Source organism: Danio rerio, chromosome 2 (genome assembly GCF_052040795.2).
Source record: "Danio rerio strain M-AB ecotype USA chromosome 2, GRCz13ab, whole genome shotgun sequence".
NCBI lineage: Eukaryota > Metazoa > Chordata > Actinopteri > Cypriniformes > Danionidae > Danio > Danio rerio.
The window spans coordinates 17,523,191-17,550,325 of record NC_141022.1 but is presented as its reverse complement, the minus strand read 5'-3'; the positions used below and the strand labels follow the sequence as shown (position 1 = coordinate 17,550,325).

The following is a 27,135-nucleotide window of genomic DNA, read 5'->3' as shown; positions in this document are numbered from 1 at the left end:
AAAGGTTTTTCATATTCTCGCATGGCAAGAGCAGGGGCTGTCTGTTGTTTCCTTTTAATAAATTAAATGCATCTGTTGACCAAACAAGAATTGTTCTTAAATTTTTTCATTAATGCTTGCTTCTTCATTAATATACATAGTCGTTTGCTTAATGGCTGGATTAAACCAGTCTGCACTTAATAAAGTCATTCATGTAGACTACCTTCTCATGATAATTGCATTCCTAACAAATCATAAGAGAGCCTCCTTCATCTAAATATTTCTGGAGGTGTTTTCCATTACTTTTTTTATTTGTTCTTAAATCATGCACCAATTGTACTTTAGATTTATTTATCCTTTTTACTAAATATTTTGATTTATTATAAAACTTAATGTTTCTACAAATGTTAAAAATGTAATTTGCTCTTTTATCAATATACTCATTTAAACTAAACTGAAGTGAAGTTTCATAAACTAATTTCGAGAGGAGCACGTGATATGATTGTGCACCGCTGGCCACTCATCCGTAATCAGTAATAATCCAATCAGAATGATCCTAGCTTAATATAAATGGATCACTTTCTCCTTGTTGCACTATCTTCGTTTTGGAAGAATCCCGCCTTCCACCCCATCTCCTCCTTTTTTCTCCCCTTCTAAAGGGGGAGCGATCGAGACCTACCTGATCTCAGTTCTCCTGATATGCTTCTAGACCGGGCGGGAGCCCTGGGCTCAAATATCTCTGAGCTCAGGGTTCTCTCCCAGGACAGCATGCCAAACCTGCTATAAGTGCCAAGCATATCTAAGTGGGAACTCTTGAAACAATACAATTAAAATAACAAAGTTATTTAAGCTTTTATTTTACTAAGTTATTTTTTTTATGATCAATCCACCTAAATTTGTAAAAACCAATAAGCTAATTTCCCCATTTTGTCCAAACGCAAATCAACCCAGCATTTTTACAGTAAAGTCAATCCTTTAATAGCTTTTGCTTTGAGCTTCTTGCTTTAGCTGGTATTGGTATCTAATAAAAATACCATTCTATCTTAGCTTAACTGAATTCTCCTAGATCTACATTTAAGGTTTTAGCCCAGGGATGTCCAAATATTTTCATATAAAGGGCCCAAAACCAAATATCATTATTAACCGTGGTCCAAGGGTAAATATGTATAAACTAAATTACATAAAAGTTGCCATGGGTAATTTCCAATTTTATTTCATAATATTCAAAAATAAATCAAAAACATTACTTTTAATTGTATTAACTAATGCAGTATAACTTTTAATACGATAACGTATTGCAAAAAAACATAATAGTGAACAGTGGAGTTTAACACTATTCAAGCAGAATCTGCCTTTGTCTAGATTTGCTCACCAAAATCTATGCATTGTCCTCTATGTATATGGTGGTAGTATGTACATTTAAACTTAATTTGATCAATTTGCAATATTCAATTGAAACATTTCATTTCAGTTAGCATTTAACAATAAAACAAATAAAAGGTTACATTAGATTTAAAATGACAATCTCTAAAGCTTCTCCATCATTCTTCCTCTCTTCTCAGATAGGTTGGTGGGCCAATTTAAAGATTATCATGGGCCAACTTTGGCCTTCGGTTCCTAGTTTGGGCATCTTTGCTTTAGACAATGGCATAGCACAATAACTTTGCAATAACAGTTACTAATGATATAATTACTGCAGTGGATGATACAAATCATTTGCTGCACTCTTTATAGACTTATCAAAAGCATTTAATTCTGTGGATCAATTTACTTTGTTGCAAAGGCTAAAATGTATAAGCTTCAGAACTACAGTGTCAAAACGATTATACAATTATTATTTTTAAATGGTTCTATAATTAATTTACTGTAAGAACTCAATGTGTTTCTATAGATAATTATGTCTCTGCTCTTTTAACAGTAAAAACATCTATATCCTATATCCAATCCTATGGATAAGCTTGGTAAAATCTGAAATGATCTTGGTAAAATCTTGGTTAATCTGCATAAGTACAAATGTACACTTTTATGCAGATGGCACACTTATTTTCACAATGGCTTCTATATAAAAAATGACAAAATATTTTCTTTGCAAAATGCTTTTAACTCATTCCAAATGTTCATTGATTGCTTAAAATTATTATTGAATGTAAAAAACAAAAACTAAATGCATGATCTTTACACAATCCAAGTTATCATTAAACAACTTCAAGATTAAACTTTAAACTTAAAAAAAAATTAAGGTATCTGGCTTGATGATAAGTTAACTCATAGTTTCATGTTGATAGTCTTAGGTATTTTATTTTAAAAGTGTTAGTTGGTAAATTACCACTGTATATACCTAGTTTGTTGGTGTGCTGCTTAAATACCTATACCTCCAGATCAACAAATATATTTTTAATTAAAGTGCCATTTTTTCCATAGAAATTTACGTCAATCTGCAATCTCTAAGCATGCTTAATATGTGTGTTAATTTAGGCATCCTTCATGTATTTATTAATGCTTAGTTCCCTTAATAACAGGCTTTGAATGATTCATTACTTTATAGTTATATATTTTTAGTCAGCACTTATACAGCATTCACAAATTACCAATGTATTTTTATTTTAATGTATTTTTAACTTTATTTTATCAATCTCAATACTTCACTCTATTATGGTTAAATTTATTCAAATAATTAAAAATTCTTACCAATTTACTGTCTACCGATGTAAAATCATCAGCTGGTCCACATTTTTTCTAAACATGTTGCTTTTCTCATTAATGTTTTGGATATTTCATCCTTACCAGGATGTCTTCTCCACAAGCCATTGCTAAAGGATCTTTTCTTGCTGGCCAGCCATGATCATAACCAGTATGTTCTTAGTTCCTCACATTCTGTGCAGGATGGCTGTAGTTGGTTAGTGTAGTACGAGCTTTGACCCTCTGACCATTTGCTGAGCATGTCATTAGCCTTCTCCTAATCCCCAACTGCATTTCTTTGCACTAATTGAGTCTCCTTCACCTGTAAATGGAAATTCTAAATATTTTTCATTAGTAGCAGAATGACGTTTTAAATGAAGATTAAAAATGTAAAATCCTTTCTAGGTTTTTTGTGCAGGCTTATACTTATAATGCTTGTAGCATTGTAAAAATACTCAAAAAATGTCTCTGTCAATGTTTTCAAACAACCACACTTGATCTACCAAAGCCACACAAGTTCCAATTTCACATCCATCACTTAATGACACTTTTTTAACATCATAAATGCAAAAATGTTAAATAAAATTGCTTTAGTATTTCCCAAATTTTAGTATGTAAAATGTTTCAGCATAGCAAAATTATTTTAGTATGGTTTAAATTTTTACTCAAGTGAGACAAGTGTGGTGCTAATCGACAAGCGAAGGCACCAATAATGGTCTATACACCATACTAATCAAGCAATACAACTGTTCATTGCTGGTACACACAGCTAATATTAATTATCACAATTATATTTAATAATCATGAATCATACTCGTCAACATCAATAATCGAAATACAACAAAACTGCATAAAAGGCTAATAATGCAAAATAAAGATGAGATTACATGTATAAAAGACAGATAATGAAAACCTCAATCAATTTGATACAAGTATATACAAGACGTGCCATCATTTTACTCTTCAAAGACTGGGGAGCCTGTTGCAGTCACATTGGAAAACCAACACGTGTGTCCGAGAATGCCGGCCGATGTGCACTTATCCCACGGCTGAGCTTCCAATGTTTCAGCAAGAAACCCTCACCTTTATAGTCAAAATTTGGGTGCTGGCCAAAGGTCGGCCTATTAGGTAAGAGAGAAGTGTGGGTTAATCAGGCCCACCCTCTCTCTCAGCCAGGTGCACATTATTTCTGATTGCAAAGCACAAATTTGAGGTTTGTAGCGTCAGCATGATTATCTAGAGTCAATATTCTACCTCCTGAAATTTGGAGAAGGTTAACCTTAAGGTCCGGAGACCCTTCTTTGTTCATTTGGTTGTTCGTTGAGCACAAAAGGAGAAAAACAAAAAAAATAACCCATTTGTTGTTACAAAAATAAAATCAATAATTTTTGTTTCACAAAGAGCCAACCTCCATCCCGCCGATAAGCACTATTTCCTCCACATTGTGCATGTCAATTCACAGAACCTCCCCAAAACATGCTACACATAACCTCCCAAACCTACAGTTCACAGAACCTCCACAAAACACATCCACCTTCCTTATTCAAAACACAAAAATGCCCGCAGATTGATACCTCTCTGATCCCACAACTCTGCGGCCAACTGCCCCAGAAAACGCAAACAAATGCTTCAACACAAGGCCAACATACACTTCTACCATGGATCCACAATCCAATGTTACAATTACAACACTGGAACTGCTCATAACTCATCTGTTCATCTGGCCTTCAGCCTAAATGAAGATTTAATAATTAAAATGAAGATTTTTGGCTTTCATGTTTATATTACTTATAATTGTAAAGAATTTTTGAAATTATTTAAATTTCTAATATATGCAATGTGGTCTTTATCAATTTAAAAATATATCTCATTTGAATCCACCTTTTATGTATTATAATGAACTTGTTTTAATGTACTCTTAAAGCATTTACCTGGAAGATATTCAACCCCTCATGTTAATTAAAAACTGACAGTTTTACAGTTTTAGTTCCCTTTTGACATTAGACAGAGCCACTTTGATGAAATCCTCACAGCATGCTAAAATGTTAAAAAGATAGTGGCCTTTTCTTCCCATGTTATGCGCTGCGCAAACATAACATTGTTTTAGATCTGTCACAGTATTTATTTATTTATTGCTATTTTTATATTTAAATATAATTCATATAAAGTTATTATTTTATTGGGCAAATATCATTATTGTTAAATTTGAACAGCCACTTTTTGTTAACATCCAACACATTGCACAGGAGTTATCTATAGCTAGCATGATACAAAATCAAAAATCTAGAATCCGTTTATTAACTTCTCATTCAGTCTCCCATAATAGGTTAAAAGTATCTAATAAATAATAATAAAACAATGATGGGATTCTCTGTCTGGGTCACAAATGTGGCAGTTTGGAGAATATTTCAACAGTCTGCATAACCAGTTCTTTGAGGTATTTCATGTCTTATTTCTTAGTTTCTATCCCATTCTATCCATTTATATATCAAAAGAAAAAATTTTGATGATGAAATATATTTTCCCGTTTTAAATTCTGTATATTTTTCAATAATTTCTGTCTTCAATCCATTACCCTTCCGCTATGTAGGAAACAAAACACACTGAAGAAGAAAAAAAATATATTTCTGCAAAATGTTTACAAAAAACCTACATCAGTTGAATTTATCAAACAAATCAAATTTAGTAATGTTTAACCTAACTTGCTCATCCAAACCCAGCCCAATCAATTTAATCAATATCTTTAATCAATACCGAAGTTTATTAGTGGTTCACATTCTTATATCATCACAACCTTGAAATGTTCACGTAATTATGCACATCAAAGGGCTTATAATTTCCAAATAATTTATTATTTATTATAAATTACTTTCTGCAATGCATCATAGTGTAATATCAATACTGAGACAGTATGCAATGCGGCTTAAATCCTTTAAGCATAAATGCTGCTGTTGGGAGCATATTCAAGCAGCATATTCCCACGTGCTTGCCTTTCTCCACCTTCAATTCTGCATCTTTCTTCAATGAAACTCCTTACTGTATTAACGTTAATATGTTCGTCAATGGTCTTTCTCCAGGCAACCGTCATCCACTTTCTTTCTACTTCAGCCAAATTCCACTCAACTGCCAGGTTCTTTAGGAATTTATTTTTGTGTTTTTCTGTTCACATTTCACATTCACAAGTTATATTTCTTTCCTAATATATCTATATAGTGAGATTCTCTCCAAAAGTATGTTTCAGAACCCCCAGTTTCAATCAAGGTCTTAACCCTATTTCTTCTAGTTTCTGTAGAAGAAAATTGCATTCCAAAAATTTGCTGATCAAAATCCATTTCTTAAAATAATTTTTATTTATTTATTTTAAAATAATTTTTAACTTAGGAAAAATAAGAGAGAGAAAAAGAAAATGGGAGAATAAGAAAGATAAAAGAGAATAAAGAAAAGTTTAAAGAGAGGACGAGATAGAAAAAATAAGTATTTTATCGCGAAATATATATCACTCAATGGTCATCTCTTCCTTTTTAGGTATTAACGGTTTTGTTTCTTTACTTCTGTCACAAATTACACAATACTCAAAATGGCCTAAAAATTTACACACCCAATATTTTGGTGGATTTTTAGTTCTAGGGACTCGCTTTGGTTTGATTCTAATTCCTTCCATTTATTTTATTTCATTTCCCCATAACCCCTGGCCCGGGCCTTCACACATCACACATAAATCTGTATCTGTTGCACCATCTAAAATCTCACAGAGATAATAAGTCAACACAAATCAAAAACAGGCCGACTCATGGTGATCCTGCCCTTTTTTTCTCAGTAATCAAGGGGTTTGGTCAGCGGTCACTTTTCTAGTCTACAACTCTGCAAGAATCTATTATTTTCAGATCTCGGCTGAGCCTCACACAGAGCTCTTCTGCGAGAATCAGTTGCTAGATCTAAGTTAAGCATGACGCACAGCTCTTCCACTGCCCCCTTAAAGCACTGTCCAAAAAGCGTTTCTACCCCGTGTCGCCTCGCGGGCATCCCTCACGTTCCCTTGCGTGGCATCACGCCTCATCGCGTGGCATTCCTTTACGCATTATTTACAGCCATGCATGCATTCACACATCTATATTTAGTGCATGCAAATTTTCTAAAGACCTGGGAGATTTCTTCTTTTTCTCTTAAAACATTAAACTTTAATTTCTTATCATTTAGTACAATTTTGTTTATTAATCAAATTTCCAATTTCTTTTACTTAGTTTTTTGAGTTCTTTTTACTGGTGAGGTACATATAAATAACGAATTCAGGTACTCGGTCCACCCTCAGCGTCCATTCTCACAGAGACCAAAAATATTAAAGCAAATATGCTTACCTTATTTAAAAGGGCCCTTTTTGGTCTCTGAGTGAACCGCTGCCAAAGGCTACCGGCACCACTTTCGATGTCCTCGATCCACCCCCACGTTGATTAAGCGCCAAATATGTTGTAGAAAAAAGATTCTGGTCTGCAAAAATATTCTAAGTCTCTAAGTCAAACTTAAATGACAAAGTCTGAGATCTCCGAAGTCTTTAGACGAACCAGTTTATTGTTACAGCATCAGTAACAACAGAGACAGGTCGTTCGAGTGTCTGCTGAACATAGGCTTGCACAGTTTAAATACATTTCTGTGTCTTAATACTCCACCCAAATTTACACATTACACACCTCCATCAGCTTCTCCGCTAATGGGATCCTCAATCTCTCAGGTGCCCGCCACCAATAGGATCTCAGGGTCTTTCAGGGGTCTTACCCATGTCCAGTTAAGGTCTTTCCTTCCTGTTTTAAAAGTGATGACTCAGCCAAAAAACAATGCTCAAAAATATATCTTGTTCACTGTCCACTGAACTGTCAACTGCAAGTTCAGCTGAAGTTCATAAGTGCTCATAATTCTTTAGATGTCAGTACAAGTGTGTGGGCACACGTGCAGGTGTGCTTTATCATGAGTGTTGGGAGATTTGAATAAACAGTTTAAATAAAAGTCTGGTGTGTCAGATGAAGAGAAGACTCAGAGTCCAAGATGCAATTAAAAATGAAAAATTTACTGAAGATAGTTTGCAGTTCTATGGCAGAAGGGCTTCACACTCGGATGAGCTCGCAGGCCGATCTGACTTACAGTCACAACAATCGAACAATTATACTCTTTACACAAGTCCAGAAAAGGTGGGATCCAGGTAAACAGTTCTCATTGGTTACAACAGAAATAGACAATTCTAAATACATGCGTCAAAGAAACATAGTATCTACTTCCAGATATGGATGGCCTTAGTGTGTGCGTCAAAGAAAGCCTTGTATTTGTCTCCAGATATGGATGGCGACCTGATGCCTAGAGGTGAGGTCGCCCTAAGTTATTACGAGCTGATCTCCGACCTGTAAAAAGCTAAACCAGGAAAACAATAGACACAAAAGACCATCTGTGCTAAAGACTCAAGGATGTTTCTTGTACGTTCAGCTGTGTTATCAGGCTGGTTCAAGACTGTTTCCATCAACAGTCTGCAACAATATCTTGGCTACACACAGTCTGTCTCCACACAAAAAGGAATTACATTACTATTAATTATACACAAAAACAGATCAATCAAACAGCTAAAAAATTATAGGCAATGTATCAGGACAATGAAACAGGTGTCTTCTTCTCGTCTGTATTGGACCTCCAGTCATAGGAACAGATAGAAAGAGAGAGAGAGAGAGAGGTCTCCATGACCTATGACCTGGTTTGTGTGTCTCCTGAAAACAAAGTTAAAATAGACAGGCAAAAAAGAGAAACAAGGACACAGAACATTCTTGCAGTAAGCAGTTTTAACTTATTCACTAGTCAAATCAATTCAAGTTAAATACTCATTCAGATAATCAATTAAATATATATTCAAAGAGATGAGAAACATGATATTTAATAAAAAGAATAAACGCTGAATAAATGTTGATGGATTGGAAGGTAGAACTCCGACTCCTTCATGAGTTACAGAACAGAACGCAGGTAAGCCTTGCTTCCATAAATCAGCCCTCATTGTGACATTAATGCTGCTCTTCTAATTTATCTTCTCATCTCTGACTGCATTTACACAAAATGACTTTTTTATTTACCAAAGCACACATACCTGATAATAATGCCACAGGAAAGGGTAATACTAAAATAGATAATAATACTGAAATCACTCAAATAAGCATATAAATGAGAGTAATACATTAATCAGAAATTCATCAAGTAACAATGAAATCCCCAACAGTCCTTTACGCCCTGGCCCACCTCGTGGATGGCAAGATGGTAGTCCATCTGGGCCCTCTTGTTGGGCCTCACATAATGTGAGGCCTGGGACCCGACTCACCATCTCTCGATCCTGTACAAGAGAAATGAGAGCCTTGTGGTTAGTTAAAATGGTGACATTGTTGGTCTTTAAAACATACCTGGCCAGAAAGGTTAAAACATCGCCATCTTCTACGAAAGGATTGTACATGTGAACTGTGAGCGGCAAGAAGTCTTGAGCGAAAGCCGGGATGAGCTTCAAATCTGCCAGCTTTGGATGACCACTTTTTCTTCCCCATGCTTCATTGAAAGCCACACAGTCACTCAGTTGGAAGAACATCAGATCCATAAAACCAGCCAAAGCAAAATCTTGCAGGCAGAAAATCAATGAAGCAGACACACCAAAAACTCCTCTTAGCACCTCCATCACCACAAAATCTCTTCCAAACTTCTTGAAGTCAGCTGAAGTCTCCTTTTCCACCAAGATACTAACTGTTTTTTTTAACCGCACCAGCATGGTCGGCCATTGTGTCTCTTCTTTAGCAGGATCCATTTATCCAATTTAATATATAGAGCCTGGGTAGGGCATGTATCAAATATTAAACTGATAAGAACAGATTTTTCTTTCGAAAAAAATTTTATTGACAGCTTTTTACATACAATTTTCATCATAAAAACACATTTTGATCTTTTACATATTTTTCCCCTAAATATAAAGCTTAAAGAGTAAATAAATACATAAATAAAATGGATGATAAATTAAAAGGTTAAGTGCTTTGTGTGAACTTAAAATACAATGCTTCTTCTTTTGTCATAGTGTTTGTATAAAAGACATGTTTTTAAAATCAAAAGCATACAATGAAGTAAAATCAAGGCTGTTCAATAAAAATAAAGGATAAAAAATGAAAAACATAAACAATAAAAATAGCCTAAAACTTGTTGGCTAGTCACTATTTTAACTAAACACTGGACTTAAAGGAGACAGAAAACACACTTTAAAACATTTTAGCACACTTTAAAAGACAATAAAACACAGACAATAAACAGTAATTTTTTCCTTTAAAATCTCGATTTTTGGAAGAAATAAAAGTGTATGTTGTGCAAAAGTCTTTTATGTGTGTGTGTGTGTTATGTCAAAAGAGTCCAGACGTAGCATTGATAAAAGTGCTAAAAACGGTCCAGTAAAATGACGTCAACCCGTCCGATGTAGACGGGTTGACGCAATCAAAAGAAATAAAATCATTTCTTTGTGCAGGAGCGAGGGTGAGTCATAACAATAAAGTCCATTCACACCAGCTCTCCAGGACGGTCACAGTCCCTGTGTTTCAGGGGCATAGCGGAGGTCCCCCTCCTCCTGCCCGCAGGCCCGCTGTTCCTGTAGCCAGAGTGGTGAGGGTGCATTTATGGGCAGCCAGGTACGGTGGCGGCCGGGACCTCCTCCGTGTGACCCCGGCCCCCTCGTTCTCTTGTCGAGTTCCGGTACCCCCATAGTGTGGTTGTTGCCATTTTCTTTATCCCTTGGAGGGGTACCGTGACCTGCTTCCCCACCAGCAGGTTTCTTGTGAGCCAGATGGCATCCTTAATGGCACTCAGGGTGAGCCAGAGCGATGTGAAATCCTTTTGGTCATGTCCTTCACGCCCTGGCCCACCCAGTGGAAGGCAAGTTGGTAGTCCATATGGGCCTGATGATACAGGGGGGCCGGTCGAGATGGGGTTCTTGGCCATGCCTCTGGAGTGCATAACCACCCTGACCGGGAGGATCTCATGTGCCACCATCCACGACAGGTCCTTGTGTTCGTTCTGGAGAGCTGGGTGGGCCGCGTTCCTCCAAACTTGTTGGGCCTCACATAATGTGAGACCCGGGACCCGACTCACCGTCTCTCAATCCTGTACAAGAGAAATGAGAGCCTTGTGGTTAGTTAAAATGGTGACATCGTTGGTCTCTAAAACATACTTCTTTAAAAATTTCTTTATAAAATCATATTCCCTAAGTAAATTAAAAGACACTGGGTTTTTAAGGTCAACCGGTAAAACTTTCAGGGTTCTCAGATAGGACCCCATCCAGAAGCGTGTCATGGCGGCCGTTTTGTTTTCTCTGGATCAACGTGGGGTCATCGTGTAGCTAAAATGCAGGACGGTGAAGCGGCTGCCTAAAAACAGGTGGGGATCCGGAAGGCCTTTTCCACCATGTTCTGTTTTTTTCTTTAATTCTGCTCTTCTCAGGCGCTCCCACTTGGATCCCTACAGGAAATAAAACATCGCCCGTTCCAACTTCCTGATAAAACGTGTTGGTGGACTAAAAACAAAAGAAACAAGTAAAATGAGTGGTAAAATTACAGATTTAAAAATCAATATTTTACCCTCTATTGTAAACTTACGTAACCCCCAGAATCCTAACTTTTGATTTACCTTATATCATATGGATGTACACTTCCAATTTTGCCCTCCACCACCCTCTTTGTCAAATTTCACCCCTAAAATTTTTAAATCATTATCCTTAAAAGTCAGCTCTAGTCCTTCTGTGACGACGTTACCCCACGGCCTGAAGAGCTGGGCCTCAGACTTTTTTGGGTTTAATTTAGCGCCAGAGGCCCGACTGTAGAAATCGGTCAAATCCATGGCTCTTCAGGCCAAGGTGAGGTCTGTTGTTAAAAGGGTAACGTCGTTCATATATAAAACCCAAGATGCTGTTAAACCCCCCGGAATTTTAAAACCTGTAATCAATTTATCCCTTCTCAAGAGCTGAGCCATTGGTTCTATACAAACCACATACAGGATTGGAGATAACGGACACCCTTGACGGACGCCACTGCAGATATTTACTGCTATTGTTAAATACCCATTTACAATAATTTTGCTGACAAGGTCATTGTACAGCAGTCCCACCCATGCTAAAAATCTTCCCGGGAACCCCGAGACTATGTCAAATGCTTTTTCAAAATATAAATTTACCACAGCTAGACGAATGTTTCTGTCTCTCGCGTAACAGATGGCGTCTCGGATTAGCAATAGGCTGTCCGTGATTATCCTCCCGGGCACAGCACAGGCTTGATCCGGGTGGATTACATCCTCTAAAACTGTCAACATCCGTGTCGCTAAAATCAAAAAAAGAGTAATTGGTCGCCAATTTTTCAAATTAGTCTTATCATCTTTTTTAAAAAGCAGAGAAACTATTTCTAATCTAAAATCTGCAGGTAGTTTGTTAAAATTTTCGAATTCATTAAAAACAGTCAGTAAAACCCCAGCTAAAATGTCCCAGAAACATTGATAAAACTCCAGGGGAAGACCGTCCATTCCTGGAGACTTCACCTTCTTAAAACTTTTAAGAGCTTTATCTAAATCTTGTTTTTTAAAATCATGGGTTAAAACTGAATGTTTTCCTTTTGTACTTTTTTGTCTAAAAAATTTAAAACCTCATTTAGAGCAACTTTGTGTACTATTTTTTGTTTATATAAATTTCCGTAAAACTTTTCAACTTCTTTTAAAACCCCCTCTGTGGTATTTAAAATAATCCCCTCATCGTTTTTAATCTTTGATAACCCCCACTGATAAGAACAGAATTTTTTTTTTTTTAATCTAAATTCACATTACAGACATTCCATATACATTACTCATACCCCAAACTTCACCTTATATCCCAGCAAATAAAACTTAATGTTAACACTGTTTCATCTATCCCACTCCCACTCTTGGTAGACCTTCCCATATTTTCCTAGTTTCCTCCTCCACAAAACAAGACCTTATGGCCTTTTACTATTGTCGCTATTTTACTCAGTAACTTTAACCACAAGATCTCTGGTGCCAAATGGTGTATTTTCTTCCTTTAACATTCTGTTCTCCACTCCCACAGTACACACTTTCCTTCTGAGATTACCTCCCAGACTACTCTTGCTCTTTTTTTCTTTACACCTTCTAATCCTTTCCTATATATAACCAGATCCCTCGTTAGTATTGGCCCCTTCCGTTCCTCCCACCAAGCCATCACCAACCTCCATAGCTTAGTTGCCCCTGGGCACCCCCAAAAGGCATGCTCAACTGTTTCCTCCCCCTCACAGCCTACTGGGCATTTTGGTGACTTCCTAGAGCCATGTCTATATAGCCGTTCTCGCACTGGTAGCTGGCCCAAAGCCGCCAACCAATAGACCAATTACCATGTTTGTAAACATTCAGGATGCGCGCGCAGGGAGGTGGCAGAAAGCAACTGGGAGCCCTAGCATTTACAGCGAGGGGATGACATCAGATGCGGTGCAGAGTTTGTTTTGTCTTAGAAATAAGATATATTACTTACATATTATATATATTATTTACATAATGCTTACAGCATATTATAACAGCTCGTCACCCAGTGACAAGCACAGTGATTCAGCAAAATTAATGTTAAAGTGAGCGGCGTTGATCTGACAGCTCCATTTGCGATAGCTCCCTCCCAATGAATATTTGATTAGACGAAATGACCAAGCATCCAGCCCGAAATATACAATCTCAATGAAGCTTCGAGTGATTTTACAAGAGAGAAGTTAAAGGTTTACAAGTCTTTTGATGCCAACAATGTTGTTCTTTGAGGTCATGTGCAATAAATATTGCTCAATGATGACCAGGGGTCAGTTCTTCGTACGTGGATTACTCAGTTAGCTGGATTTGGATATTGACGATTTGACACGATCCAGGATCGTTTCGTTCTTCAAAGCTGATCCGAGAGTTGTTGTCATGGCAACAGATCTGCTAGGTCAAACCTGATCGGGAGCAGGTTCAAATCATATAAACAGGATTAGATCGGCTCAGTTCAAGCAAAGATAATACAGAAAGTATGTACCGAGTTCAGATATTTTCTTACAGTAAAAGTTATATACACTTGGGAAAATAGTAGTTTTTAACTATATATTTAAAGTTATAGTCATTAATAAAATAAATAAAGTTTTACATATTAATAAAACGGATGCAATCTGCCCCCTCGAAATGAAAGTACAAAGACTGCCACCTGGTGGTGCAAAGAGAAAACTTATTGATATGAACTTTTTAGATCGCTTTAGTACAAATTGTGTATAATAGAAATGCACAATATGTGACTTTTTTTTAAAAGCAATAATACATTTATGCAGTCATAAACATGTTTTGACAGTTAATATGCCAGTGATTTGATGCTTCACAAAAGTTGCAGACGCCTTTACCAATATCAAAATGCTTTTGGAAACAACCAGTTATTCTTTACACCGATTAAAAAACTGTACTATAATAAAGAAAATCTTTTCTAAATGTAGAACTAAATACACTGATTTGCATTGAAATACATGATGAATACTCTTGTCTTGACAAATGAAAGTGTAAAGCCTGCAGCTCACAACAAATGTGAAGTTACTGCGTGTCTTATTTAACAAGCCGTTTACTGCTAATTTGATGTAATTTTGCTCACATGGATAATTGAATATTAATCAGATGATGTCATTACGCTGCTGTGCCGTCAGCCAATCGTTGCATTGCTGATCATGATTTCGAGGATCGATAGATCTGTCCTTAACAACAAACGCAGCGATCTCAGATCAGTTCATCCAGACATTCTAATCTGATTCGCGAACTTGTTTGAAGAACCAAATAAGCGAGAGATCAGTTATCAAGATTAAAAGATTCAGGATCTGCCAAATCATCTTAGATCATTTAAGCGAGGTACGAAGAACGGACCCCAGATTCAAGAGCTGAACAAAGAGATTCCGCCTAGCCAAACACAAGGAAACAAGACGGAGCTAACGATATACAAGCCCTGGGTAATTAATCACCAACACGCAAAAACGACTGCATTCTGACAGTGAACTTCACCTGTACGGCAGGGTGTGTGAAATTACACATAAAGGTAAAGTTGGTTTTATATTCACACATTCAGACTTTCTCCTTAATAATATAATTTCATAAAAATATTATTTGCAAACTCTAAATAGCGAAATCATATTAGCAACAGCCAATGACTATCAAAGTATAACATTGTTCACAGTCAAATAAACAGTGTTAATGTTGTTTTCAAGTCACACTTGCAGGTTATTTCAGACCGAATATTCAAAGTGCCGTGATAAACAATATAGGGAGTTTGTCACAAGTTGTTACTGAATGAATGTGTGAATAATATAAAACTAAGTTTACCTTAATAAACTTTCACGTTTCATTCTTAGCATTCAGTTTCAGCAGTTTAATTAACCATATGTAACTGTTTTTGCTGAAATCATTTCTGCAATCAAAAACGAGTGATGTGTATGATTCAGCATAGCGTGAACTGACCTGATATGACATGAGAACTGCAGAGTCCAGCATTTCTAATTAGCTCCTCACTTTATTCAGCTCCCATTTAGCCAAAGACGTCTGCAGTCGGTATTAAAGCAATGTGTGGTGTATGGTAAAAGTTAAGTTTTCTATTTTTGGACTCAAATTTGGCATCCTACCGCAAAACACGACATCTTTCTCATTGTAGCCTGTCTGTTTTCTGCAACCGGGGACCAGTGTGACGTCATGTGTGACGTAGGTTGGTAATTGGTCTATTTACATCCTTGCAGGCCCCGGTCAGGTACCCTGACTGCAACATTGCCCAATTTAATTTACGTGTGCCCACATTTGTCGCTGAGCCCTGCATCATTTCATCACACATTCTATTATACAGCTGTTTATGCTGCAGAATCAAGGACTGATCTAAACACCACTGCTTTCCTACCACAAAATCTACCAACCATTGATAATACGCTGGTCTGTAGGTCGACCATGGCACTGTTCCTCTCCTAGGACTGACTGATCTAAATGTGTAGGCTAACCAAAAACGGGCCAAGAACCTAGCTTTATACTCTACCTCCTGTGTAGCCAAACTGGCCGCAATTGAAAAAAAAATAGTGCTTCCATCTTGAGGGGGATACAAGGGACTCCCCTGCCACCCTCACCTATACTGTTGAACATTTGCATCCTTGCCACCACTTCCGTGCCCCCCATCCAAAGAAAGGAAAACACTTCTCTCTCTAATCTTCTCCCACACAAATGTGGGACAGGGAAAACATAAGCCAAATTGTTTAGATTTGGAAGGAGATCTGCTTTAACCACTTCCAACCTTCCCCACAAAGACAGCCTCCTCAACCCCCACCTGGCTATTTTGGCTTTGACTGATTTTAATCTGGCTTACCAGTTTTCCCGGTCACTATTCTTTCTATAAAACCAGACTCTTAAGATCTTTAAACCATCCGCACAAAGATTGTAACCACCCGGCACATCTTCCCTTGCAGCCCACCGACCTGCAAACATTGTAGATGATTTGCCACATTGACACGTGCCCCTGAAACCTCACAAAACCCATCCAGGATTTTGCCTGCCACATCAAAATCCCGGTCGGAAGTTAGGAACAGTGTCATGTCATCTGCATACGCTACTACCTTGGCACACACCCCCTTACCCCCAGACAGATGTATGGCATTCAGTAAAACTGCCCTCCTCAGGGCTGCCAAAAAGGGCTCCAAGGACAGGACATAAAGTAAGGGGGACAAGGGACACCACTTCCACACTCCCCCCAATTTTTCTACCCTTCCTGAATACTGCCCATTTATTTTTATTCTGCTAAAAATCTTTGTATACAGTAGTTTTACCCATGACTTGAACACAGGACCAAACCCTGTTTGAGCCAGGGTGGCCATTAAAAATGCATGACTCACCCTGTCAAACGCCTTCTCCTGGTCCAGACTCAGAATTGCCAGGGGCAACTGGCGCTGCTCCACCCAGCTTAGCACGTGTCTGACTAAAGCCAGATTCAAATCACCTGACCTTCCTGGCACCCTGCATGTCTGGTCAGGCTGCACCACAACTCCAATCACCTTCTTAAGCCTTTCTGTAAGTACTTTGGCCAGCACCTTGTAATCTGTTGTTAACAATGTTATTGGCCTCCAATTTGCTAGATCTTTCTTACACCCTTTTTTGTGCACCAGTTTCACCAAACCTGTCCTCATTGTTACTGGCAACTCGTTTCTTCCCAAACTCTCTTCATACACATTTACTAAATCTATGCCTATCCACGGCAGAGCTAACTTAAAAATTCTCCCGGGAGACCATCACACCCTGGAGCTGTTCCCTTTTTTAGTGTTGCTATCGCAGAGCTCACCTCCTGAAGTGTCAAAGGACTTTCCAGTGTCTCTCTGTCCTCCTCCTTCAACACACCCTCTAGCTTATCCAAGTATGTACTAAAGGAGTCTTCCGCCTTCCCTTTTTTCCCAAACAATTCTCTATAAAAGACTTCTGCAATGCCCAACATTCCTTGTATTGTAGTTTCTTCTCCACCATCACTCTTCAACCCCTCTAGTAGGCTGTGATGTTGTCTACTCCGTACAGATGTAAAGAAGTACTTTGTAGGCCTCTCATCAAAGAGACGCTTCTGCGTGCCTGACCACAAAAGGAAGAACTTGGCCCTACTCCAATACAGATCCTTTATGACACCTTGAAGGTATCTTGCCCTTGCCCACCTCTGAGCCGTCCCCAGTGCCCCATTACCCCATAGTGATTGCAGTTCTTCGGACCACCATCTACCCTTGGCCTGCTTATTTTTTTGCCCCAGCTATGACAAAAAAAAGGCCACTCTCTCCTTAAACCCCTCCCACCAATCCCATTGGTTTTTATAGAAACCCTGAAGATTTTTCCACCCGGCCACTAAATTATAAAGAGCAACGCAAAAAGTCCTATCTTCTAAGAATGAAGTGTTAAATCGCCACATGCCTCTCCCTCTCTCCATTCCTCCAACCTCCACTTGTACTCCAACTAAAACATGGTCTGAACACATTGGCTGCTGAGTATATTGGCCTACTTTTACGCCAGCTTGAAAAATTAAATAGTCTAGCCTAGAGCCCATTTGTCTACTATTTTGCCAAGTATGCCTCGGCTTATGGCCTCCTGCCATATTTGGAGTCTTTCAAATTAAATTGAGCCATCAAAAGGGCCAACTCTTTACCTGAGTCATTGTCTAGGGACATATTGAAGTCTCCCCCCAAAACTAAAAATCTGTTAGTAAATAAACATGGCTTCAAAACATTTAGAAACCCTTTCCTCTCCCCCATCTTACTCGGCATGTAAACATTAATAAAACGGAAAGCCACTCCCCTCCACCTAGCATCCACTAACAAGATTCTCCCAGGGATTAATACACTTATTACCTCCAATTGGAGGTCCCACGAATAAAACTAAATTCCCACTCCATCTGCTAACATTCCCCGCACCCTAGCAGGAAATTATTGCAGTCTTCTTTTCCCTGTAAGTGGCATTCTTGCAGAAAACAAACATCGAAATTAGACATTTTCAGTGAAAGAAAAACTGAAGTCCTCCTCTGTAATCCCCTTAACCCCCTTGCATTCAAAGTAGCCATTCTTTGGCATGTCATAATGTTTCCCAAAAAAAAAAAAAAAAATCTTATTCAGTTTGCCCACTATTCTTTCTCACACTTTTCCTTCTCCCACCCCTCCCCAATGAATATTCCATATCTCCCCCATTCCCCCTTTCCCTCCTGCCCTCCTATTGCCTATCTGAGCCCTCCCCCTTACCCAAGCTTTCTTCAGTATCCATTGTCGCTCCCCCTCCTGAAAGGTCCAAGTCCATGTCAAGTAGACTCAACTTCCCCTCCCAGCCCTTTTCAATCTCACCCTCCTGAGGCTGGAGTTTGGTACACTTTCGTTCACGTTCCTTTAGGCTGATTTATACTTCTGCATCAAACGCCTGCTACGGCGCTGACGCATAGACCTTCGCCGTGGCCATCGGCGTCACTGACGTGCACCTCTCAAAAAATGTAACTACACGTCACAACAACGCGTAGCGCAAGCTCTGTGATTGGTTGGCTTGGTAGCGCTGACAAGTCTGGGCGGGACAGAGAGCCACGCGAATGGCGAGAGCGATTGTTTACAAGTGTGGAGTCCCGTGAAGGAGCTCCGGATGGAAAGTTTTGTTTTGTGTTTACCTCATAGTTAAAGTTGTCGCACGTCCGCCAGTTCCTGCCTTAAAATGAGCAAGTTTGTGCCACTTGTACATCCCGGAAGTGTTCAGGAAAAGCAAAAAAGCAGCGAAGAAAATCGACACAGAGGAACATTTACACCTCACTGCCAACTGGGGTTTCGGAAGTGTTAATGCAGACCAACGGAGACAGCGCGCAGAGGTATAAATGCACAGCCATGCGCCGTGGGTTACTCCGGTCACTTGACCCAGAAGTATAAACCAGGCTTTAGGCTCTTTTCGTTAGGCCTCCGCCTCCTCATTTCCAGCCCTGCCTCTCCCGCCGCACCTTCCTGCTGCTGGGCTGAGTAGCTGGATAGCTTCGCCTCCTCTGTCTCCTCAAACATCCCTCGAAGGGCTTCGGTCACATTAAACTCTGACCACTCCTGATGGTGCCACCAGCGATGATTCTCCCTGGTCCTTTACCTGCTCTTCATCAACACCATCACGCATGGCCCCAGTCTGGTCCTTCTCTGCTCTTCCTGGCTTTTCACCTGAAGGGCCTGCCTCCTGGGACTCTAGCAAATGATCAAAGTCCGCCTGCAAATCATGTCTTTCTTTGAATAGACTGGCATAGGATTTTTGTCTTCTTGGGCATGATCGAAACAAGTGATCCTTTTTCCCACACAGGCTACAGGTCTTTGGTTCTAGACAGCCAGAGGCATCATGCTCAGCCGATCCACAATGGCGGCCCCACTGCCCCACACAGTCCGCCTTCACGTGACCTTGAGCGCCGCACTTCCTGCAGTACACTGGCTGGCCTGGGTAATGGAAATAGCCCCTATTGGACCCAATAAAAAAGGATCCGGGTGGGTGTACAATCCCTCCTGGCGATGCTGCATCCGCTCTCATCTTTACGAGGTATCGCCTTTTCCCATTCCAAATGCCATACCGATCTTTCAATCGCTCTCCTCCCTTCACAGAATCACAGTACCTGGCCAGAAAGGTTAAAACATCGCCATCTTCCACGAAAGGATTGTACAGTAGGTGAGAGTTCAAAGTGGCTATTAACGCCGTTTGAAATAGGTGCCGCTCTGTTTTTAGTTTATGACCGCAGTTTGTGAATGAGCCGCCAGGGGGCGCAAAGGGACGGGATGCGAACGGACAGAAATAGCCCATACAGCAGCTACTGTGCTTGTAAATGATATTAAACAATATGTCAAAGTATTATAATTCCTTCATTAATCATTTAAAATTTGTTAACACTCTTTATTGTAAACTTTTTAGGTGCAAAGAGGATTCGTTTTGGAAAATAGAATTAAAGAAGTAAAAGACAACTAAAATGAAAGCACAAACATTTAGTACAAATAAGTAGTCTTAAATAAACAAAATAAATAAATAAATAAAGCAGCCTAAATATAGAAAGATGTTCAGTGTTTGCTATTTTGATAGGACTAAGACAAAACATTTTCATTTATGTTTTATTTCTGTTTTTATTTCCATTTTCGTTGTTGATTATATTTTACTATCTCATTTATGTCTCAACAATTGTACATAATAATAAACGAATAATGAACATAAATAAAAAATGAAAATAGGCCTAAATAAATTATTTATTTAAAGACATTGCTGTACAGTACGTGAAACACTGAGAAACGGTCAGCAGCATGGTCTAAATAGCTTAAGTTTAATGCTGCTTCATCAAAAGAAAAAATAAATTGACCTACCTTAACCAGATCACTAAAAGTATAATAAAAATATTTTTGCCGCAGGACATAAATTAAGTCTCGCAGGTTTATTTTTAATAATTTAGTTTCAGTTCAGTTCAGTTTTTTTTTGTTTTTTTTTTCAAAACGTCAATGTTCTCCTTTAAAGTAGCTATAACTGTTGTTTTTTTTGTTTTTTTTTTACTTAATGGCGTCCCGCGAGTCACTTTTAACACACAAGGCAGGGATAGTTTGTCCCAATTGGAACGTAGCCAAGGCAGAACCTGGACGAGGGCATCCCACGTGACACTTTTAACACACAAGTTAGGGATAATCTGTCCCAATCGGAACGTAGCCAAGGCAGAACCTGGACGCAGCAGGCATACAGCGTTGAACTAAGAAGACAGGGCTCATTTTTGTCCCCACTAAATCTACTTTTACCACACAGATAATAAATAAAAGGAATAATGAAGACACTGAACACCATTTGACCGTTAAGTTGTACAATATTTATTCAGGACGATTCAGAGTCTTCTGTTTGTTCGAGCGGGCGAGCGCCCTGGCTTTTCCCCCTGGCAGGGCGCCATGGCAGCGTCCTCCTGCTGGTTCCCTCCTGGAAAAGAGACACATAAAGGGCAGTTAGCCAATGCCACACGTTCTGCTGTCCACGCCAAAGAGAATGTGATTTTTACCAGGGGAGAGACGGAAGTCTCTGTCCTCTTGCGCCCTTTCCGCGGGGGGCTTTCAGTGCCCGCTGCCTCCCCATCCTCCTCCTCCTCCACCAGGGCCCTTTCAAAGAGTCTGCGGCGCTCGCGTGCTTGGAGAGGTCCGAGGTGAAGTGCGTAGAACTTATCTGAGGTTGAAGTGTCATGGCACATGAATTGCGCCACCTTGCGGCGATCCTCTGAAGAGTGTGCATTCTTTGCCTGCGTCGGAGAGAGACAGAAGCTTGATTAGGATCGAAGCCGCCGCTGGTAGTTACAGGGGCGTCACAATGCCTACTCACATGGGTCGCGATTGCAGTGCGTACGTCAGTAAAGGTGGGTTTGCCTGGAAGGCCCATACTGAGCCAAGCAGACTGAAAGTACTTGTTCAGGGTCCGACAAGGACTGGCTCTGGAAGTGAAAAAGAAATAGGTAGCCTGGCTCCCTCCGGGGAGACCAGCCCGCAGCGCCAAAAACCTGCGGAACCAGCTGTATTCCTCCCTGTTTAGGGACAGCTGAGCCGCCCCAAAGGCTCTGTTTGTTTTGTGAGTGGTAATCTGCCATCAGAGAACAAGCAGTGAGTGAGTGAGTGAGAGAGCATGCTACTGGTGACCCCCACCTTACTTGCGCCATACTCACGTTAATGACATAAGCAGACTCGTCGGGGCTTCTGGAGGCCTCTTCAACCTCCTGGATTGTGAGATTCTGGAAGACTCCACAGCGGTGCCCAGAGATGGAGGTTAGGTAGCCAGTCAGAAAGCCATAGAAGCGCCACTGTTGCCTAGTGCTTGGGTTGGATTCGAGGCTATCTGGTGAAGGACATTAGACAGATTAGACCACCGACGGTTCTATTTCCCTTCTGGGTCACCAACAGCTCTTGGCTGCTGGTGACCTGTTCTCCGGGGCGCCAGCAGCTCAACCAACAGCTGCTGGTGGCCCGGAGAGGAAATGTGCGTTTCTTCTTCAGGGGCTGCTGGTGACCCTGAAGAAGAAACAAACATTTCCTTTCCGGGCCACCAGCAGCCCTTGGTTCATCCAGCCACGTCTGTCTGCCCCCCTTCCCCCCCGAATGAGTCCCATTCGCGGGGGAGAGGGGCAGACAGACGTGGCTGGATGAACCAAGGGCTGTTGGTGCCCCGGAAGAACGAACAGGGGGAATCTCTGGAACGGCTGGAACTAGGCTTGCTTACCTAGCAGGGCGGGAATTTTCCTCCCAGCGGTCCGGTGACAGCGCACCAGGCTGGCCTTGGGGATCAGTCGGCTTTCCTTCGCCTGCTTGGTCCTTACCTCGTGCACGACGACACGCCGGCGTATGCCGCGGATGAGGGCTCTGACCTCCCTTCGAATCAGAACCAGAGCCGTGCTGGAGAGCTGACAGGCGGCCGGCGGCGTCTCCGAGAGGTAGTCCAGGAACTGAGCCACGTTCTTCAGGTAGTGCTGCCTGGTGGGCTCAGCCATGCGCGTCTGACCTAGCAGGGCGGTCCACGCTCGGATTCGAGCTGGTTGGTTGAGGAAAAGGAAGTTTCCTGGCTCCGCGGTGCCCCTGGCCATGTAACCAAGGAAGGCTTTGATTCTCCCCAGCTTCGAAGTGACATTGTTCCGCAGGCGCGCGGTGGGCTCGCTGCCCAGTTGGTACCCTTCGAACTCCCCCAAGAGAAGGTCTGTGGAACGAGCACAACCAAGAGTCAACTTCCCCGAAGGCACACAGCCAGCAGAGCGACAGTGACGTGCCTGATATATACTCAACTCAGCGCTGGGACGTGGTCCGGGAACGGGTAGATAGTGGGTTCCAAAGCCTCCGGAGGCTCGGGGGGCGTCGGACCTCCGGCCGTGCCTCGCCCGGGAGCCGGTGGTGCAGGAGGCGACCTGGTTCTCCTCGCCCTCTTCCTCCTCCTTCTCCCCCCTTCTCCCTTCCTCAGCTCCCGGTAGAGGCGTGTGATCTGGAGCAGGGTGGACCGCATCTTGGTAACCTGTTTCCCCAGGTCCGTGAGCTGAGCCTGTATGCGCTCGGTGGCGCGCCTGCAGCCGCGGTCGTGGCACGGGCGGTTGGCCTCTGGGCCCTCCGAGTCCCGCTCCCCCTCGGAGGACGATGCTAGCTGGGACACGACGGGGATTGCAGGCTGGGTGGACCGCAGCCACTGCAACTCCCGGGCTACTTTCCGGCGTTTCACCCTCCCCATAGCCTCTTTCCGCCCCGAGGTCGAGAGCTCCACGTGCTGTCTCAAGTGCCTGTCCAGGCGGGCTGGCGACCTGCGACAGCCCGGGACCGGACACAGCGACTTCCGAGTGTCCACGCGGCCGGCGGTCAGCGCGAGCAGCAGCCGTTTCTCGTCCGCGTTGGTCACCTTGTGAACGGCCGTCAGGTGAGGCGCGAGCCGGCTGTAGATGTTGAAGCATAGGATACATTCAGCCATGACCGTGCTGGAGCCAATGCGGAGGGGGAAAGGGGCCCACACACCACGTGCGGCGGTTGATAAGCGGGCGGAGGCGGCGTCCACTTCTGCGTCATGACGTTGGTGGACCCGTGTTTCTTAAAGGGGAAGGACACCCCCCCGGACCAGGGGGTGTAAGCCGATGCCCTACGGGGATCCTACGGTTCAAGCCTTCTTTTGTTACGACTCTCAAGTAGGGGGGAGAGGGGTGTCCACCTCACTCCCTTCCCCCCTTTTCAAAGGAACCAGAGGGGGGGTGTCCCGTTAAACAATGCACCCCACTGCCCCTTCATCGTTGCCCCGGTCAGCGGTTCAACACCTCTCTCTCTTGTTACGACTCGAGTTGGGGAAGGGGTGTCCCATCTCACTCCCTATCCCCCCTTCATTTTGCTGTACTGGCCAGCGGGAGCTTTTCCACAGCCATTCACGTTCACTTTTTCCACCCCAAAATGGGGATTGTTTGACCCCATCTAACATGCGCCGTTTTTTGGGGGGGGACAGCTCCACACGCGCCAGCCGCGGGAGCTTTTGTGACCTGCTACAACCAACATGGGATATGCACCAACCATCGAAAGGGGGGTCCAGACAGCCCGTAACTCCTGCACCACTGACCCTGGCACGTTTCACCTCGCCGGAGTCCACTAGCTTCCCCTCCCAACCAACCACCCTCACTCCCCCCGGGAGCAGGGTAGGCAGGGTGGGGGTCAGCCGGGAGCCAGCAAGGATAAACCCAGGGGGTGGGCGGCGTTGTGGGCGGACGGACGGGATGCAGACGCACACACTCGGGCGGTGGTAGAATCGAAGCCTACACCAGCTCGTTCCCTACGCTGCCCCTGGGGCCTCGATTCACCACGCCGAGTGACTCGACCGAACCCACCGAACATCCCCCAGCCCTCGCAGGGCGAGGGGCGTGGGGCGGGGGCACGGGCCGAGTATCGGCGCGGGGTAAACGGAGTCCAGGGGGGCGGGCTGGCGGGCGGGCTGAGCAGCAGACAAGCTCTGGGTCATTTAGCCAGACGGGCCATCTGGGTCCTTTACCCACAGATCGGGGCGGGAAGGGGGGGGGCGCTGTGTGCGGAGGGACACCCCCACGCCTCCCTGATAGAGCTCCCAGGACGGGGAGGATCTGCCACACCCATAGAGGCCGACCCCATTGGTGCTTTGGGGGGCCTGGGTGGGGGCCTAGCCCCTGGGGCGCCACACTAGCTCCTATCGATCAGTCACCGTGGGGTCTGGCGACTGGACTGTCAGAGACTAAGTCCATTAATCTTCGCCTTCCCCAAAACCCTGATGGCAGGTCAGAGATTGTGGGTGTCGGGCAAAAACCTCCAGGCGCGGGACGTCCCGACAAGTAGGCCGGGAAGGGTGGTCTCCCGTCGGGCATGGTTTGGTGGGCTCGGGCCTGGGTCTAACCAACGCCCCGGTGAGCGCCAGGCATAACGTATTCCTGTTGGACCTTTGGCGCTAGATGCGTAAACATGTGCCGCTGGTGAACCATTGATGGAGCCGCTGGTGAACCATTGATGGGGCCTCTGGCATCCAGCGGTGGGGGCCCCCGTGCCCGGCGCGCAATGCCCGAGGTACACACACCCTTTCGGGCTGGCAAGCCCAGCCCAGCCCCCCTCCCTGGCCCGGAGGCTCTGACATCTGGCGGTGGGGGGGGCCTGTGCCCTGTGCGCAATGCCCGAGGTACACACACCCTTTCGGGCTGGCAAGCCCAGCCCAGCCCCCCTCCCTGGCCCGGAGGCTCTGACATCTGGCGGTGGGGGGGGGCCTGTGCCCTGTGCGCAATGCCTGAGGTACACACACCCTTTCGGGGATGGCACTCCCAGCCCAGCTCCCCCCCTGGCCCGGAGGCTCTGGCATCTGGCGGTGGGGGGGGGGCCTGTGCCCTGTGCGCAATGCCCGAGGTACACACACCCTTTCGGGGATGGCACTCCCAGCCCAGCTCCCCCCCCTGGCCCGGAGACTCTGGCATCTGGCGGTGGGGGGGGGCCTGTGCCCTGTGCGCAATGCCCGAGGTACACACACCCTTTCGGGGATGGCACTCCCAGCCCAGCCCCCCCCCCTGGCCCGGAGGCTCTGGCATCTGGCGGTGGGGGGGGCCTGTGCCCTGTGCGCAATGCCCGAGGTACACACACCCTTTCGGGGATGGCACTCCCAGCCCAGCTCCCCCCCCTGGCCCGGAGACTCTGGCATCTGGCGGTGGGGGGGGGCCTGTGCCCTGTGCGCAATGCCCGAGGTACACACACCCTTTCGGGGATGGCACTCCCAGCCCAGCCCCCCCCCCTGGCCCGGAGGCTCTGGCATCTGGCGGTGGGGGGGGCCTGTGCCCTGTGCGCAATGCCCGAGGTACACACACACTTTCGGGGATGGCAAGCCCAGCCCAGCCCCCCTACCTGGCCCGGAGGCTCTGGCATCTGGCGGTGGGGGGGGGGCCTGTGCCCTGTGCGCAATGCCCGAGGTACACACACCCTTTCGGGGATGGCACTCCCAGCCCAGCTCCCCCCCTGGCCCGGAGGCTCTGGCATCTGGCGGTGGGGGGGGGCCTGTGCCCTGTGCGCAATGCCTGAGGTACACACACCCTTTCGGGGATGGCACTCCCAGCCCAGCTCCCCCCCCTGGCCCGGAGGCTCTGGCATCTGGCGGTGGGGGGGGCCTGTGCCCTGTGCGCAATGCCCGAGGTACACACACCCTTTCGGGGATGGCAAGCCCAGCCCAGCCCCCCTACCTGGCCCGGAGGCTCTGGCATCTGGCGGTGGGGGGGGGGCCTGTGCCCTGTGCGCAATGCCCGAGGTACACACACCCTTTCGGGGATGGCACTCCCAGCCCAGCTCCCCCCCCTGGCCCGGAGACTCTGGCATCTGGCGGTGGGGGGGGGCCTGTGCCCTGTGCGCAATGCCCGAGGTACACACACCCTTTCGGGGATGGCAAGCCCAGCCCAGCCCCCCTCCCTGGCCCGGAGGCTCTGGCATCTGGCGGTGGGGGGGGCCTGTGCCCTGTGCGCAATGCCCGAGGTACACACACCCTTTCGGGGATGGCACTCCCAGCCCAGCTCCCCCCCCTGGCCCGGAGACTCTGGCATCTGGCGGTGGGGGGGGGGCCTGTGCCCTGTGCGCAATGCCTGAGGTACACACACCCTTTCGGGGATGGCACTCCCAGCCCAGCTCCCCCCCCTGGCCCGGAGACTCTGGCATCTGGCGGTGGGGGGGGCCTGTGCCCTGTGCGCAATGCCCGAGGTACACACACCCTTTCGGGGATGGCACTCCCAGCCCAGCTCCCCCCCCTGGCCCGGAGGCTCTGGCATCTGGCGGTGGGGGGGGCCTGTGCCCTGTGCGCAATGCCCGAGGTACACACACCCTTTCGGGGATGGCACTCCCAGCCCAGCTCCCCCCCCTGGCCCGGAGACTCTGGCATCTGGCGGTGGGGGGGGGCCTGTGCCCTGTGCGCAAT

At 44.4% G+C, this 27,135-nt stretch overlaps 1 protein-coding gene across 1 annotated transcript; it reads right to left on the bottom strand.

Moving 5' to 3' along the window:
* Nucleotides 1-21,032: 21,032 nt before the first annotated feature.
* Nucleotides 21,033-24,901, bottom strand: LOC147846303 (uncharacterized). Its single transcript, XM_087240600.2, has 6 exons — nt 22,998-24,901; nt 22,441-22,911; nt 21,890-22,059; nt 21,553-21,807; nt 21,239-21,472; nt 21,033-21,159 (listed from the first exon to the last, which is right to left on the bottom strand). The coding sequence occupies exons 1-6, from the start codon at nt 23,662-23,664 to the stop codon at nt 21,061-21,063; spliced, it is 1,896 nt and encodes a 631-aa protein (XP_087096726.2). The 5' UTR covers nt 23,665-24,901; the 3' UTR covers nt 21,033-21,060.
* Between the last annotated feature and the right edge of the window lie 2,234 nt (nt 24,902-27,135).

Bases quoted from the DNA above. Each gene is read 5' to 3' on its own strand.
- LOC147846303 (XM_087240600.2), bottom strand. From the start codon at position 23,664: ATGGCTGAATGTATCCTATGCTTCAACATCTACAGCCGGCTCGCGCCT. The intron at 22,912-22,997 runs GTTGAGTATATA...CTCGTTCCACAG, and splicing joins GGACCACGTCCCAGCGCTGA to ACCTTCTCTTGGGGGAGTTC. The intron at 22,060-22,440 runs GTAAGCAAGCCT...GTCCTTCACCAG, and splicing joins GAAAATTCCCGCCCTGCTAG to ATAGCCTCGAATCCAACCCA.